Below are 18,264 nucleotides of genomic sequence, written 5' to 3'. Positions count from 1 at the left end.
ACTGAAACCTTTTTACAAAGGATTCATGTCTGCGTTAACCACAATACCTGCAGTCAAAATGCAAACGCCTTTTGGCGTCCTCTGGTCGAGCACCAATGGGTCGAGGCTCAAAAGAAAGCCGTCCCTTGGTGTGGACCAATCAGTTTCAAGGACAATATATTATCATAGTATGTTTTTTGTTTGCATTTTGACTGCATGTATTGTGGTTAATGCAGACATGAATCCGTGTAAAAATGTTTCAGTTTTGTTGCCAGAAAAAAGGGGAAAAACCCTATTATTACATTTTGGTACTGGCAAAGGAGGTCTAATGATGTAGCAAAGGTCATCAAATCACTTAAAAATATACACGCTAATAAAAACATCAATGACCAAAGCGATGCGGAAAACGAGATCAGTTCGTGCGCCAGGAGTGAGATGGTTCCTGGCATTGCATCAGTGGCTCACGAATGCCAGGACTGCCGATGAGACACCGAAATTCCGAAACCGGTCAAGCATGTGCTTGTTGAACCAGGAGTGACCGATATGCAAAACAATCATTCCGAGCGCGATGACGTCACGACGCACGAGTAAAGTCGGTGTGGTGACGCAACCACGCACGGAGAGTGACGTCGTTACGCGGTGGTCCACACGCCGATCACACGTGGAGTCGCGGAGCCCGGACCCCGGCCTCGTGGGGGGCGGCGTCTCTTACCAAGCTCTGCCGGGGACCTCTCATCGAATGCAGTAGGGTCGCTAGGTAAGACCGAGGCTCCACTGTTCGGTCTCGCGTGGTCACTTTATACAAAACATCGCGTCTTTTGTTTGTTTTCGAGTGGGAACGTGTACGTGATGGAAGAATAAAACATGTTGTATGCATTATGTGTCTTTGTGTTTTGGCAATAAAATAACAGACACGTAACGCGAAACTGAAGGCCACGTGAGGCTGTACAGTACACCGGCTTTAAGCAGAATAGGCGATCTCTTGCTGAATGAACTCGTCTCGTCGCTTAACTTTAATACAACGTTTGTAACCAGCTTCAAACCTGAAGAAATATCATTCTGCGTAATCGAGCCTTAAATTTGAGAGAAAATCAATACATCTGCCTTGTGCAAGTGGTTGTATCGATAGTGCCACTGTACTATCGTACTGTACTGTATTTAAAACTTTTAACTAAGCCGTTGTTTTACACAGCAAATCAAAAAGTCAAACATTTCCATGTCCGATAGGAGTCCAAGAAGGTAGAGCGATTTTGAGCCAACGGTGGAAGTTCCACATTATCATGGCGGTGACCAGTATATCCCGGAGTACGTGGTAGTAGTAGTACTTCGCCAATTTAGGTAAGCTGCAATGTGCAATTGGGAGCACCACATTTATGCTTTGTCCGCCTTCACAATCTCGCATTGACCGGCGAGGTGAAGTATGGCCAAATAACCTCAAAAGACCTGCGCGGATATGATGAGGTCCTCATCCAGCATTGGACTGAAAAAGGGGCATGTTGTGTGCACACCCATCTCGTGTTATGTTTGAAGTTTTAAACAAACTGTGTGATTCCACTGGCATCATCTCGCAGGTGATCGAGAGTGCCTGCTGCTATCAATGGTACAGGTGCAGATGCCCAGGTTAGGCCTGAGGTCAAATGCAATTGTGCAATTCGTAATGAATTGCGTAATTGCACAATCAATGTGTGATTGTAAATGTAATTTACATTGCCTTTGTAATTCTAATAATAATTGACCCCAGGTCTGCTCACAGATGACTGCCGTGGTTGTTTATGAATGTTGCAAATGCGAAGCTTGCTCAGAATCCATCTTCTTTGGTTCTTTCGGTAAAGTCACGTAGAATGAGAATAAAATAATAAAATAACACAATTAAATTCTCACGACGTTTCGGCCACAACGCAAGCGGCCGTCTTCAGGTGAACGGAACAGACCTGTCGGGACGAACGAGCTTCAATGAACGATGTTAAGATTCGTAGCGACTTTTTAAGCTGGTTGGGAGAAGTGAGGCACCTTGACAAAGGGGTTTACATATCAAATAGCTGAGGGATTAGCTTGTGACTGGACACAGAAATGGCTATGTTAAAGTCAAAACCTACACATCCACAGAGGCAACTAGTAATTTAGCATTGAAATAGCTAAGGGTTTAGCTTGTGCAAATAGTTGAGGGATTAGCTTGTGACTGGTCACAGAAATGGCTATGTTAAAGTCAAAACCTACACATCCACAGAGGCAATTAGTAATTTAGCATTGAAATAGCTAAGGGATTAGCTTGTGACTGTTCCTTTCACCTGAAGACGGCAGCTTGCGTTGTGGTCGAAACGTTGTGAGAATTTTATTGTGTTATTTTATTATTGTATTCTCATTCTACGTGACTTTACCGAAAGAACCAAAGAAGATGAATCCTTGCAGTCACGAAAGCTTTAAATCGAAGCTTGCTCAGAATGTTACCGGTTCATATTTGTTTTGTATTTGTTTTGTGTTCAGAATAGCCGCCATGGGTTCCTTTCGTCCAACTCGCATTCAGAGCATCCCCCAACTTGGTGAGAAAATAAGCAACGAGACCCTCTACTGGAAGGCTTATCGGGTGAGTTACCATTCATCATGATCATCGTCAGCCAGGATGAATCCACTGCTGAATGAAGACCTCCATATTCCGTCTCCATCTCTCAGTTTTGCGAAGGAGAACTCCACCGAGTTCCTGCACACCAGCTGATTTCATTGCTCTATCTCAGGGGTCACCAAACTACGGCCCGCGGGCCGAACCCGGCCCGCGACGTCAGTCCATCAGGCCCGCCGACGGTACTTGAATTTGGTTGATGAAACGTATGGAACACGAGACGTTGTGATACAATTTAAATATTATGTTTAAAATACTAGGAGATCTTCACGCGTTCGGAGACTTCCTGACTACTATGTTCCTTAAATTTACTATTTTAAATTATTGTATCTAGATTTTCTTGTTTATTGTAATGTTTGTTTATTTTGCGCCATCCCAATTACTTCCCCGGCTCGTGGTAGCTCCGCCTATGCTCTGACGTTACCATGGTTTCCATGGCAACGTCATGGCAACACGTTACCATGGTTTCCATGGCAACACACACAAACACGCATCTTTCCCGCCCCAAGATTTTCCAGCTGTCAACACAGGTTCCGACGCTCCAGAAATATTTATTTATTATGCGGCCCGCGCTCGTCATTCTTTCAGTTATCCGGCCCACTGTCAAAAAAGTTTGGTGACCCCTGCTCTATCTCAATGGAAATTGTAGGGCTGTACCTTTATCTTTTTTAGAATGAGAATTTGTATTTATACTGGAGGAATGCGATGAGCTATAAAGCTCTTTTTCACAGATGTCCAGGACAGATCTGAATTGTTGCGGTCTGCCGCCTCGCTCGCAAAGAGCCGGCCGCCACCCTGTTTTCCCTCGCGTTGATACAGATTCGCCGTGCGAATCCTTGTTGTGTATCTCTGCGACGCCCTTGCCTCGTTCATAACGGTGCACCTCGCCGCCGCCATGTCGTCCTCGTACAGAGTCCGGTTCAGATCAACGAGTATGGCGCAGTCACGCACGTGCACTTCTCTCCGACTGCGCCGCACCACTTCGCCGTGTCCGCCTCTACCAGGGTACGCGACCTCCCTCCCCACAACACATCCCGCCACAGGCTCTCTCTCTCTCTCTCCCTCCCCTAGGATTATCAGGTTACATTATTTATCGTTGGTTTATTGCCTAATGCCCTGATATTTGTGTTGGCTTCATATTCTGTCGCTGTATACCATTTACTTTATAACGCCAGTGTACTTTTGTGGGCCAGGTCTTCCTTAAAAAAAAGATACTTTTAGTCTCGGCACTGTCTCGCTTGACTCAAATAAAGAATTAATTGATGCTGTGCACGTGTACCACTCGGCCTTACTTAGATGAATTAAAAGGATGTTAAGTTAATTGCTCGACAGATTTTGTGTGTCGCGCACACGGCAGGTACACGTGTGTGTGTATAACATTATCAGAGCATGTTTGTGTGCATGTTCACCACAAGTACGTGTTGTTAATGTGAACTTGATTCCTTGCAAAAGGTTTCTCTCCGGTGTTTGCACATCTTAACACCGGTTTTATTGCCACAAAGGGCTGAAAACCTGTTCATATTTTTTCATGTATAACACCGTCTCGCCTGCCTTTCGTGAAGGATCGCCGATTGACGGTTTGATTCTGCGTGGCCTGCCCCGGTCTCCAGGTGCACGTGTACGCGGCCCACTCCGCCGAGCCTCAGCGCACGTTCACGCGGTTCCGCGACGTGGCCTTCGGCGCGACGTTCCGCGCCGACGGGCGCCTGCTGGTGGCCGGCAGCGAGGAGGGGGTGGTGCGAGTGTTCGAGGCGCATGGACGGGTGCCGCTGCGCAGCTTTGATGGGCACAAGCGGTGCGTGAGTCTCGCGGCGGAGTCTCGTTGCGTACCGTATTCGTTTGTATGTTGAGCTTCTTTCACGCCGTGCATAGCGGGCCTTGTTAATCGGAGGCGCGGGGGAAGGCCAACAAACTAGCACGCGAAAAGCGGTTCTAAAGAAATTAGTTCTCAATGTAGTATTGTGGTGTAGTGTACAGTAAATTTTGATTTAAAGCTTTCGTGACTGCAGTAATTCATATTCTTAGCTCTTTCGGTAAAGTCACGTTGAAGGGAAACAAAATAATAAAATATATATAAAACAATAAAAATTCTCACGACGTTTCGACCATAACACAAACGGTCGTCATCAGGTGTTATGGTCGAAACGTCGTGAGAATTTTTATTTTATATATATTTTATTGTTTCCCTTCAACGTGACTTTACCGAAAGAGCTAAGAATATAGTGTACAGTAGTGTAGTGTATAGTAGCTTGTATGTTGAACTTTTACACTGTATATAGCCAACCGTTATAATCAGGTGTGCGGAGGAAGGACAACAAAATAAAAAAAAGCAGCTCTAAAGAAATGAGTTTTCAATCTAGATGTAAAAGTGCGTAGCTCCAGTGGCTTCCTAGTATCGGAAGGGGGAGCGTTTGGGACGGCCGTGGAAGCGTGCAATGCGTCGCCGTGCTCTGACCTCCGCCCCCCCCCCCACCACCACCCTGCGGTGCGAGCAGTGCGGTTCGCGTGTCGTGCTTCATGAGCGACGGGCTGCGCGTGCTCTCGGGGTCGGACGACTGCACAGCGCGGCTCTGGGACGTGGCGACTGGCGCGCAGCTTTCGTCCTTCGCGAGCCACGGAGACTACGTGCGGTCGGCGCATGTGTGCACCCTCAACCCCAACCTCTTCATCACCGGTGCGCGCGGCAGCTCCTCGCACGGACGCGACGATTTGCCCGGCTTAAGTGTTCACGTCTGTGCACGTGTGTGTAGCCTTCCGGCGTGATGCCTGACGTTACAATGTACGTCCTTGGGAGATGGTTAAGTTCCTAAAGAACCTTCTGTTCCTGAAGAAGCTCTCAGCAGCACGTGGAACGAAATGTCAGACATCGTGCCGAAAATGCATCGGTGTTTTTTAAAATATTTTTTTCCTTAATGCCTAAAAAAAATCTGTCATTTTTTTTCCCAGTTTCATCCTGATTGTCCTAACGTGCATCATATGAAATTAAATACCTATTAGGACTTCTCGCAAAGCAGTACAAACGTCCTGTATTTCAGGTAATGACCCCCAAAAGCGGATATCACAGAACTATTTCAGGTATCGTTGCAAGTGACCTTGGGTCAACACAGTAGGGGCCAGCGCTTTCCCACCCACCCTACCATATGAGAGCAATGGCCATCACTTGAAAGTCAAGATGGTATGCTTCATTCTCAGAGCTGAATTTTAGCCAATGGAGTCGAGAACCAAATTGAATGTATGTGTTAGGTTACCGGGCCAAGACGAATGACTCACTACACTGGACAACCTGGTTTAATCATGGGTGGCTGAAAGCTGATGTTGATCCCCGGATAGCAGTGTTGCTGGATCAGTGCTCTTTCCAACGGCTTTATCCCCCTGAGCTACCCACCTATCCACCCACCTCCTACACTTACATTAATATAAATGTGTACTTTGTCACTGATTCGACAATATTTTCGTTATCGGAGTCACATTTAGGCCACGTGTGGTTACCCTTGCCTGCGACCCAGTTGCTTGACCGGCGATTACTAATTAACGTAAGTATATATTTTATTTGTGAGACTCCCAAACCAGTTGGGCTGCGAGCAGACCAGAAATACAGCAGTGCACCAAGGGCTGTTGCTCACATTGTGAACTCAACCTTGATGCCCCGGTGTTGCTCGCTCCGGCAGGCTCGTACGATCACATGGTGCGGGTGTTCGACGTGCGGCAGCCGGACGCGGTGCTGACGCTGGACCACGGCTTCCCTGTCGAGAGCGTGCTCGCCTTCCCCTCTGAGGGGCTCTACGCGTCGGCCGGCACGTGCTCCCGCGCACATCGCACCATCGTCATTGTCGTATCCCCCCTCCTCCAACACCAACGTACATCACCGTGATCGTCGTCACAGACCACGCCCACATTAGTCGTCGTGATAGCAGCACCCGCTCAGCATTATCATCGTCATCAGCATTATACCCCCACACGCACATCATTGTTATTATCATCATCGTACTTGCACGTCATTATTCTTATTCATTCAAGAACGCAAATACACAACGCAGACATCCAAGAGGCAAACACAGGTCACGATCGCGTAAAAGTCCGGAGTAACATGCCCTCAAGCCTGCAGTCATTGTCATAATTCCTGTGCTTCCGTGTGTCGCACGACAGCGCGTGAACGTCGCGTGTAACGGCGCTTGACCGTATCGTTGCGTGGTGCTGTCCGTGGACGCAGGCGGTCGGCTGGTGAAGGTGTGGGACGCCGTGCGTGGAGGGCACCTCCTCGCCTGCCTGCGGCACCACCACAAGACGGTGACAGCGCTCACCCTCAACGGCGCCGGCGACCGGCTGCTCACCGCCTCGCTCGACAGGTCGCCCCTCTGCCCGTGAACCCACGACCCCTCACGCTGAGCCACACGGCGATTGCACATCCCATGACGTTCGGCCTTCAATACCTTGACCACTTGGGAGACAAAGGTCGGCCCGGGCATTGTGCTAACCACACCACCCCCCTCGTGTGCCGTGCAGGCCTTACTGGGTGCTTGTTAACAGCGCTTGCCCCCCCTATTCTCTGTGAAGGCTATATGGGGACCGTTGTCTTTGTGGCGAGCAGGCACGTGAAGGTGTTGAGCACGACCACGTTCAAGCCGGTGCACAGCTTCGACTACCCGGCTGCCATCCTCAGCCTCGGCATCTCTGTGAGTGCCCCCATACCGCATCGGACTCAATAGACACTCGCTAACAACACTGAAGTGCAACAAAACATTGACTCGTTGTTGTGAGTCTTTATGTGTGCGTGCCTGTGGGTGTGTGTGCGGAGTGGTCGTGTAATGGATAGCGCTCTGCTTGAGTATACATACACAGACACTTGCTCCAATAGTCTGTGAGGGCTATACGGGGGCTCTTTGTATACTTGAGTGTATGTACGTATGTTGATCTTCTTTTGCACAGTACGTAGCCAACCGTGGCTGAGTGTACGTGTTTCAACCCAGCCTGCGGTGATGTCGCTATCCCTTCAGTGATGAAAGGTGGCTGCTGTCGTTGTTGTTCGAATGTGTGTCTTTGTCTTTTTGGGTTTCCTTACTCACCCCAGCCGGATGACCAGACGCTGGTGGCTGGGATGACCAATGGGCTTTTGAGCGTTCGGAACCGCAAGACGGAGGAGCGCCAAAAGCCGGAGCCTCGCCGCCGACGCGGCGCCACCTACCGCTACTACGTCCGCGGAAAGGACTACCTGCCCAAGAAGGTACGGCGCCCCGCAACGCGACGGCGCGTGCCAGGCTAGGTACACTTTGGTCACTAGTGGTGAAGGTCTCTCGTGCAGGTGGTCGCTCAGATGACGTAATTGCATGTCTGGCACCACCAAAATCCCTCGTCTCCAAAGTCTGGATGAACCAAAATACCGCTTCTATACTTCTCACCCGTCCCCATAAATGAGACCACGTCATCCCGCTACTCCAATTTCCTTCACCAGCTCCCAGTCCAATCCCAGATTAATGTCAAGTTCCTCTATGGACTGCCTACATCTCTCCTCTCATCTCACTGTGCCCCCCCCACCCACCCCCACCTCACTACAAGCACTCTGCTTCAGCAACTAAGGCCTTTAACTTAAGTGTATTTTTCACGGTAAAAACAAATTAGATGAAAAAACAAGTTTTTAATGCACACACTTTTATTTTCACTCAAAAGTAGAAAATAAATTATTTTAACCCCAGAATTAATAAAATTTGATGTGGCGAATAAAAGTTGGTGGTTTCCTTTCTATGTTTACTTGCCTTATGCAAGCCACCCCACCCACTTTTATTCAGCAGATTAAAATTGATTGATTCTGGGGGTCACAAGAATGTATTTTCTACTTTTGAGTGCAAATAATAAAGCGTGTGCATTGAAAAAACTTGTTTATTACAAATTTTTTCCCTTGCACGTGACCAGACCCCAGGAGTCTTTGCGAGCTACACCTGGCCGTGGGGTTATCAGTTGAAGAACCCTGTTGAGGATAGCACCGCTCGTGAGCACGTAATTTAAGCCGACACAGCACACGAGGGGGGGGTGGATTGGCTATTACCACGCCCGGCAGCATCTGTCTCCCCAGTGCTGATGTTTTACACACCGTTGCGGGGTACTCGCATTGAATCAACTTGGGGAGGGAGGCCCAGATTTCCACGACCGGTTAAGTCCTTTGTCACCAATGATGTCCGCGAACGGGGAATCGAACCCTGGCTGCTGGGTCCGTGGCGCTATGCGCTCCCGCGCGCACAATACGCGTACACACGCACGTGCCCTGCTGTTCACGTGTGATGGGGCCCGGGTGGGGAGGGTTGAATAAGAAAAAATATATTAACATCGTTGCTGCTGTCACTTGATGTGTCGTTTGGTTTTGTCGTTTTGGTGACCTCGGCTCACTCTTGCCGACAAGAGGCTCTGCCCTGGTCTCTTTGAGGTCTCTCTCCCTGGTCAAAAGCCTATCGAACTTAAACGAGAAGTGCGCGCGTTTTGCGAGCGAGAGTGCCGTGCGTCCGCCCGGTTTTTCCTGCAGGGCGATGTCAAGGTGAGCTTCCAGGCGCGGACTAAACAGCAGACGTACGACAAGCTGCTCAGGACCTTCCAGCACTCGCGCGCCCTGGACGCCGTGCTCGAGGTACCAGTGTACACCTACACGCACACACCTTTGCATCTGCACGCACACCTGTGGACCTGTACGCATTGACCTCGCACCTGCACACACAAACCTCTACACCTGCGTGCACACCCCCCAGCCCCCCCCTCCGCACCACCACCACCACCAGGCAAGGCAAGAGTCCTGGACAGGGTAACAACTAAGCCAGGGCTTCAGGTGCAAGGGGAGGGGAGAAGGGGGCCACACAAATGGGTTCACAAACCCCCCCCCCCCCGTGTCCTCTACTTGCATTATCTGGCCACCTCGCAGGCCAGTTGCTTTCGGAACTTCACAAACGTCTTCCAACGCACTGTTGGAAATAGATACAGGCATCGTGGTCGGAAAATTTGAACACGAATATTCTCAGGTTGCAGGCTGGTGCAGAGTCGCACCTTGTGCCGCCCCGGGACCAACTACCATCAGAGTGGTGGGGTGGGGGGGGTTCCCTAGGCTGAAGAAAATGTGACTGGAGATGATATTATTATTATTATGACCGACCCTTGCCTCCCGAGGCGGCAGACTGCAAGCCGCGGCTCCCCCGCGTCAATCCCTCCTGTCCCCCCCCTACGCTCACGCCCCCCACGCCCCCCCCCCCGCCGTTCGCGTCTCTTTACTTCGCCGCCACCAGGCCCAGGTGGCGTCGCGACACCCCCAGGTGACGGTGAGCGTGATGGCGGAGCTGGCGCGCAGGCAGGCGTTGCAGAGCGCCATCGCCGGGCGCGACGAGCAGCAACTGCTGGTTCTGCTCGCGTTCCTGCTGCGGTGAGGTCGCACGCTCGGGCACGCACACACGGGCGTGCTACAAACAAGGACAAAGATCCCCCGTGTAGCCTTAACAGACTGTTTGGGCAAGTGCTGTTAGCGAGCGCCGATGAAGGCCGGCGCACGGCACACGAAGGGGGTGAGTCGCCAACACCACGCCCGGCCGCCTTTGTCTCCCCCAGTGGCGATGTTTACGCCGCACCAGGTACTCATTTGAGGCTGAGTCGACCTAGGGGAGGCCCAGGACCGGTTCAGATGATTATCACTGGTGTTGGCCGTGAGCGAGAATCGAACTTGGGTCACCAGGTTCATAACATAGCACGCTAACCACTACTCTATCGCTCCCCACGCGTTCTACACACACACAAACATACACGTTTAAGTGTACAACAACAATAGCCGCCACTCGCCACTAACTGGTGGTGATGTCACCGGACAGTTTGTGCCGGGTTAGGTGCACTTTGAGACGGCGTGACGTGCCGAAGGCTCGCTGACAAAGAGGTCACATGACAGACCCGGGTGTTGTGGGTTACCTGCCTGATACGACTGACAGATGCGCACCACCTGTGCTGCCAACTATGAGCGTACACACACAGTCAAACATACTCACTTTCAACAAATACAAAGACAAAGATCCCCCGCGTAGCCTTAACAGACTATTGGGGCAATACACCAATACCCGCCATTCACCACTAAGTGACGGTGAAGTCACCACGGCGCCTGTACCAGGCCACGTGAAGTGTCGAAGGCTCGCTGACGAAGTCTCGGGACAGACCCAGGTGCCATGGGTTGGCTGACTGAGATGACTCATCGATTCACCAGCTGTACCCAGCGTTGTGCCAGCTTGCTGAATTTTATCTGCCCGGTGCTCCGCTCGTTGTTGTGAGTGTCCGCTCCTCTTCTCTACCCTCCCGTTGTTGCTGGAGTGCGACTGCCTCCAACTGCCCAGTAGCTTCCTTCAATTCACACACACATGCACACAAACGCGCACGGATGAAAGAATAACACCTCTACGGAGCAAGTCCTACTGTGCTAATCGCTGTCGTTATGGCTCAAATTTGCCAACTTGCTAAAAATGTACATAGCAATCAGCGCCCCCCGCCCCTCCCCCACACTGCAAAACATATGGCACGACCCTACTTGCGAAGGGTCACGTGACTCGTGATGCTTTCCTGTGGTAAACAAGCGGGGTGACGGTAACAATAACATCCGGCTTCTACTCTAATAGGGGGCTGCTGGGGCTGGCGACTGTAGGGGGCAGTGCAGCCCACGTGACTGCGACGTTGGCTTTGTCCTTCCGGTTGGGGGGTGGGGGGTGGGGGTCGAAGCGTCTGCGTGTTCTTTCCATACACGCGTGCGTGGAAGAAACAAGACTCAGCGACCAGCTGGCTCGGAGGTCAGGGACGCCAAGCTGGTTACCATTAAGGTCCCCGGGTTGGATTCGAATGTTTCCCTCCCCTGCTTACCGCAGACAAAGGTGCCTTAAGCGTCTTATGTTCATAGGCACCTCTCGATGTTAATTAATCCACGCGACCCCCGGGGGAGAGCACGCAAACTCCCAAGTGTCTTAAGTTAATAGACACCTTTCTATGTCATTAGATACCTGGTCTATGGACATCGGTGTCCAGCCCAAGCTGGTCGGCAGTGAGGGCAAAATTACAGAGATAGTTACACAGCTAGATGACTTAAACAATCGCATGTAAGGTCGACCGTACCGGAAACTCGATCGCGTGCAAGCCCAATGGCATGTAAACCCGAACAAAACAAGAGAATCATATAGAACAAAATAACGAGAATAGAAAAATGGTATACAAAAATAGGATGAATTACACTTGCAAATTGTCTGTTGTCAAATCGCTGCCATTTGACATCAAGCATGAGTTTACGCCCATTTCTCGACGGTAAATTCACTAGATTTAGATAGAACCGGGTTCTGTTGCGAAACAAGTTAAACTTCTCGGCACAGTTACCAATTACCAAATCCATTAAATTATAGGAAATGTAGTTTTGCACGTAAATTGGCTACATTCCCCCCTCGTCCTGTGACTTTAAAAAAAAACACGGTTTCGGTTTGACCGTCGCCCACAGAAGTCTCGTAGCGGAGTGTTAGGGGGTACAAATGAGTACTTCAAGATTGTTTCATTTCTTATCACTGTGGAAATTTCACCAATGTGTCAACGACCGCTCGCTTGCGTCTGCGGTGCTGCTGCTGCGCTTGCAGGAACATGCTGGACCCTCGATTCTCCTCCGTCCTCACCACGGTTGCTGATGCCCTCATCGGTGAGTCCGTCTCCTCCCCCCCCCCCGTCCACCGCCGTACCTCGCCTCTCACTCCTCTCGCCTTGCACTGAAACTCACGGGAGAACCCTATGCAGCGTCACTCAGATTCAGCTTCGGACACCGAAGGTCTCGAACTGTCGCGGCCTCATGTCGGTTCTCTGCTGCCGCCCCCTCGGTGTGGAACTCCCTGTGTATCCCTTTGCACATCCGCAACATCGAATGCACTGCTGACTTTGAAGAAACATCTAAAGGCCTCTGTCTGTTCGGTCAGGATTTCGAGCAGTCCTGAGCTTGGCTCCGCACCTCTGAGTTGTTGACTTGTCTGCAATATTTGGCACGTTAATTAATATCATCATTATTAACGGGTGTGTTAAAAACTAGAGTTTCAAGTTTATTTCATTGTTTAAGCAGGTGAGAGCTCTGGAGACCACGGGATGGGTCTCATTTGCAACAGTGACCCGAGCCACAAAAATTACAAAGAGCGGTGATGTAAAACCAATATGCTGCCACGAAGCAAACAAGATATCGGAGACAAAAACACAGGCAAAGAGAAATCAAAAAGCAAAAACAGCCGCTGCACAGAAGAAGTAAAAACTCAGCGAACATAAACAAAAATATTAAAGGCAACGGTTAGCGATGACACACTGGCACAATTAACACACGCTGTGAAGAAGAGCCGTAGCCCGAAACGCCACCAATCGCATCGATATTTTTTTTTGCATTTAAGGCCGCGAGCGTTATTGACGAGTGCGAGTTCTTTGATGAATCAACATTGTACGATCTAATAGCTCGTAAGACCCACGAGGCAGGCAGGGAGACGTCGTCGTCGTCGTCGTCGTCCCCCACCCCCGTCGCGCAGTGGATTGACGAAAGGGGGCCGTGCACTTCGTGCGTCGTGTGTGCGTCAAGCATCCCGTTTGGGCTCCTGTGCCCTCCGCGTACTTCGTGGGTACCGCGCCGCGCGTGCCAGCCGCGCCGACCTCGGTTCCATTGGTCTGGGCGGCGTCGTCTGGTACTGGTGAATCCCCCCCCCCCCCCCCCCCCGTGCGTTTTCTGAAGCACGTTCCCTGTGGTTGTAATGACGTGTGAGAAGTCGCATACCGAAGCCGCCGGCTTCCGTATCCGGCGTGTGTTTGGTCTGCGGCGAAATGAGACGACCTGCGCCCGTTAACCCTTGCTCCGCTGGGCGTGCGGTCAGACACGGGGGGCGTTTTTTTTGAGTCCGCGAAGTCGGCCACAAGTCGAGAAGAATTACGTCGTGCAAATGTGGAAATGAAACCCTTGGTTGTCATCGTCGTCGGCCGTGATGAATCTACTGCTGGATGAAGGCCTCCCTATGCCGTCTCCCCCCCACCCTCCAGCTCTCGCAGTCCTGCGATATAACACCCGATTTGATTACTCCGTCTCCGCAGTGACGTCGTCTCGGCCGTAATCCCTTCAAACAATGTGTCCCGTTGAAGCCCACTTTCATTATTGTTGTTGTCGCTATGCTTGTTTACCCTCCTTACAAAGTCCATTATGATCTTTAGTCGCGTGTACGGGTGAACTGCAGAAAATGTTTTAGTGAGGCTTTAACAAAGACGAATGCAACGTTGCGCTTGCGGTGATAAACGCGAGTAAAGCAAACAGAAATTGTCCTCCCGCGCCGCCCGCAGACATCTACGGCTCGACGCTGCACAAGTCGCGGGCCGTGGCGCAGCGCTTCGAGAAGCTGGCGGAGCTCATCGAGCGCGAGGTCTCCTTCCAGCAGGAGCTGCTCGCCGCCATGGGCATGATGGACGCCCTCTTCGCGGCCAACACCGAGCGCAAGCACGCGCAGGGCGACGCGCTGCCGGCCCCGGCCCCGGCCCCGGCCGTGCCGGCCGTGCCGGCGACTCCCGCGGTCGCGACGTCGTAGCCCGACGGTCCCCGCACCCTCCCCCCCCCGCCCCCAATCCCCGTCGCGGCCCGTCACCTCCGTTAGACATGCGGCAACACTTCCAGGGATTAAGTTCAGCTGGGTCTGCGCTCTGGTTCAGCGGCCCCGGTAACTGCTTGCGAGCCCCAGCACGTCGAGTTTTCCCCGCGCTGCGTTGTCTCGAAGTGGCCGGGGCGGCAGCCGGCAGCGTTGTTCGCCGCTGGTTGCGGAGGTTCGCGGTTCGGAACACATCGGCGGCCCCGGTTCACCACACTGCGAGTGTACGAGCCGTAGCTACGCGCCGTCTGCTTTGCAGTGGGCGTTCAAGATCCCCTGATGTCATTTGGGTCGGGCCACTTGTTGCTTTGCGAGCGTGTTGTTAGCCAAAATTAGCCAAATTAAAAAAAAAGAAATTCTCGCAGAATCCTTAATTCGGTAAAACCGCGTAGCACAATCGCCCCTACCTTGCGCGACCCAGGCCAACCTGAGCCGGTGCTCGGATCAGCTTGCGCTGCGCAGGGGCCAGCTGACACTATCGCGACGGGGGTAGTTGTTGAGATGGCTAAGATGAGACGCCATGCAAGGTGCTTTGAGTTGCGGAGGCGTTTTTTTTAAGCAAGCGTCCAATGAACGCGAATCCTTTTAAGTCGCGCGCCATCTCCGGTCGAAGCAGCGGGGCCCGAAAACGATTCGGTGAGGATTTGAAGGCCCTGTACGCATCGGTTCGTCGTGGCGTCGTGGCGTCGTGGCGCGCGAGCGTCGAGTCATCGGCGCGCATGTTGTGTACCATCGGTGTCCGCCGGGAGGGGAGGGGGGTTTCCGAGACCGAGGTGCTCGGGTTCGCCATTCTTATTTCTTTGATTTATAAATGACTTGGTTTTGCACACACACGCCGCGTGAGCCGCGTGGTTTTGCATACGCGTCCCGCGCCCTCTGAGTAAGATGCTCGAAATGAAAGATCCTCTTTTACCCTCGACTTGAAGCTTTCGTGACTGCAAGAATCCGTACTCTTTGGTTCTTTCGGTAAAGTCACGAGGGTAACAAAAATACAAACATTTTTTTATTTTTTGTTTTATTTTTTGTTTTATTTTATGTTTCTACCTACGTGACTTTACCGAAACAACCAAAGAGTATCCTCTTTTACGTTGGGATATGATGCGTGTGTTATTATTTATTTAATGCCACGCGGCTTGGTAGATTGAGCAAGAGGCCCGTCAGCTTTGTGGGGTAGTTCCACAGTGGGTGGTGTTACGCATAGCCTTGCCCATGCCATAGGAATGTGTAATTTCCATCACTGCTTCAGGGCTGTAAACTTGGATCTTTTAACATTTTTCGACAATGCAGCCACACGTCCTGATGTATTTGATCCAATACAAATGAAGATCCTCTAAACGAAGACGCTCCATGTCGAATGTAGAATCCTATTGGAGTCTCTTAACGTGACAAAGGCGTCACCTGATCCATATTAGCATCATCCTCTGTCATGATTTTGATCTGCGTTATCCGCATCGCGTGGGACGTACTTAGCAATCGTCAGGTGCGTGCAGGTTGAACAGACTCTTAAGATTGGTCAACGGAGAACGGCGTTTGACACTGGATCTGCAGATTGAGAAATCGTCGCTTCGATGAACCCAGCAGTCACGAGAGGCGCCGCATTAACCCCGGTAGCGTCGAGACGTCCGGCTATTGAATCGGGACAACCCCCGCATCGAGTGGCGAGCGAGGCGAATCGTGGCGCCTTATCCGAACCGTAATAGTTCTACAGTGTAATAATTTTTTTTTAAATATATATTTTTTACTTTTGGCAGAAATCTCACGACGGCGTTGGGAGCCACGCCTTGACACCGTCGTGCGCCGCGATCGAAAGCAGCGGGCGGCGGCGACGACTATCGGTCACCTTTTAAATCGGTGACGAATATCTGAACCGGTCCTGGGCCCTTTCCTCCCCGAGCTCGACTCGGCCCCAAACGAGTATCCGGTGCTGTCTGTAAACGTCGCACCGGTTACATCGGCGAACTTCGGTGGGTGGGTGGGGGGGGAAGGGGGGGGCACCGTTTTCAATCGTGGAAATTTCACGGCCGCGACTTCCCACCGCCACCGGCTGTCTGCACGTGTGTTGGCCGTTGACTCGCCGCGGCTTTGACACCCCCCCCCCCCCCCCCCCCCGGACATTCCGCAAGGGATACACGCGGAGTTTCGGCGAGCGGTTTTTGTTGTTGTAGAGATGGGGCAGGGCTTTCGGTGGGTTGGCCACTCTCGCTTCGCGGCGCTTGTGAAATCCTCCCGGACGCTGGAATCGGGAGGTAGCGGTGGTGTGTGGGCCCCCAACGCCGTGGCCACGGTTTCCGAACCGTTCTGTCGTGCGTTGCTCCGCGGTTTTAAAATAAAGTTTAGAACGTTCGCGAACGTATGGTGTGGTTCTGCGTTTGAATTGTATTCGGTGCACATGGTGCTGGCGCTTGTAGTCGCTGACGAATGCAGTGTCAGCTAAGCCCCGGTATCCCACTCTCTCCCCCGACCCACCCACTACCCTTCTGCTAATGAGCCAATTATCCCCCTCCCTCCCCCCTCCACTTATTATAATAACAATAATTCCCTTTGTTTATCCAGGAAAGCCTTACCGACTATGAAGATCGTTTACAGGAGGCTTCTGCATTGGAATGTTTCGCTAAATCCATTAGGTAACGTTTGGCATGTTGGCAAATGTTTGGTGCAGATGCTGCTGCCATCCTCCGGCCACCGTGCAGCCCAGCAGGTTTGGACGTTTGGCAGAGCTTCGTGATCCACCCAGCCCTCGCCTCCAAAGCACGCGAGACCACAGGCGTACGCTATCACGCTCACGAGCTGAGACAGCTGACATCGAGGTTCGGACTACGGCCTCCGGTTGCAACAATTTGTCAACCCGATCAGTCGACTTTTTTGTTGTTGTGGTCGATTACTTGAGGCCCCTTTTTAAAAAAACAGCAGCCGCCCAAAATCCTCCCGCCGAAACCTCTCACAAGCCGCGCCCATTGGGGCGTGGCTGACGGCACCGATGATGTCACAAATCCCCGCCCATCACCTCCCGTCCAGCGGCACACAACTTTAACCCCTCCCCACCCACCCCTCTCCGGCCACGCAGTCCCGATTTCTCGAGCAAAGGAACCGATAATATAATCTGTGGGGTTGATCGGTCACTGAACGTAGTTGGACGTGCTCGGCTCGAGAGCGCAAATGCCACGTGGGGTCTGCAGTCTGTCGAGCGCCCAAGTGACGTCACAGGAGACCGCGCGTTGGTGGGCGAACGGAGCGTCGGCAGGCGGCTGTGCGAGATGCTGAAGTTCTGCGTCGTGTGTTTGTGTAAGGGCGTTGGGTGATGAGAGTATGGGAGCGATGGTGGTAGCGGGTTCGATTCCCGCTCGCGGCCAATAACAGTAACGATGATCTGAACCGGTGCTGGGCCTCCCCTAGGTCGACTCGGCCTCAAACTAGTACGGTACCGTTGTGTGTAAACATCGCCACTGGAGAGACAAAGGCGGCCGGGCGTGGTGCTGGCCACCCATCCCGTCGTGTGCCGTGCCGGCCTTCATAGGTGCTCGTTAACAGCACTTGCCCCAACAGTCTGTTACAGGCTACACGGGGGATCTTTGTCTTTTTATTATTACACGCTTTTATTTAACTCGCTGTCTGTTGCATCCTCAAATCTTGTAACTCAATTTTAACCCACTTTCCAATGTGGTATCGACTGCAAACTTGGAATACTTATGTCATACTGATGACAATACTATATTCTATCATAAAAATAAAATATTTTAAAAAACTTTTTTTATATGTTATGTTTCGTCTTGGGTCTAATTGTCCACGCTCAACTGACGTTGGCTGTAAATCACCACGGGTCCCCTTACGTTATGGCAAGCTTCGGGGCCACTTCTTGGAGTCGTGGAGTTTTGCCATTACTAGTACGGTACATTTCATTAAAGCGTGTTTTTTTTTTAAAGTATTTTTAAATATTACTTATTTTGTGTAGTGTGTGTGTGTGAGATGGGAGTGGTGGGCTCGCCACATGCAACGATCTCAGCCACCCCCGCAGCTACCCAACCCAAATCCCGACCGACCGAT

General features: G+C 51.6%; 1 protein-coding gene across 2 annotated transcripts; it reads left to right on the top strand.

The window, feature by feature from the left end:
- Positions 1-276: 276 nt before the first annotated feature.
- Positions 277-16,572, top strand: UTP15 (UTP15 small subunit processome component). 2 transcript variants are annotated; one of them, XM_032968568.2, is made up of 13 exons: positions 277-723; positions 2,464-2,563; positions 3,509-3,601; positions 4,207-4,391; positions 5,092-5,270; positions 6,265-6,390; positions 6,807-6,942; positions 7,185-7,269; positions 7,665-7,817; positions 9,108-9,209; positions 9,856-9,989; positions 12,211-12,269; positions 13,925-16,572. In XM_032968568.2, exons 1-13 carry the CDS (start codon positions 548-550, stop codon positions 14,164-14,166), a joined length of 1,770 nt encoding a protein of 589 aa, XP_032824459.1. In that variant the 5' UTR covers positions 277-547; the 3' UTR covers positions 14,167-16,572. The 2 variants fall into 2 exon arrangements, with proteins under 2 accessions (XP_032824459.1, XP_032824460.1); XM_032968569.2 differs by having other exon boundaries at positions 598-736.
- The last annotated feature ends 1,692 nt before the right edge of the window (positions 16,573-18,264 follow it).

The sequence above is a fragment of the Petromyzon marinus genome, chromosome 40, assembly GCF_048934315.1.
Source record: "Petromyzon marinus isolate PM22_M1 ecotype Great Lakes invasive population chromosome 40, UKy_Petmar_22M1.pri1.0, whole genome shotgun sequence".
Taxonomy (NCBI): Eukaryota; Metazoa; Chordata; class Hyperoartia; order Petromyzontiformes; family Petromyzontidae; genus Petromyzon; species Petromyzon marinus.
This window is presented reverse-complemented; position numbering and strand designations above follow the sequence as displayed.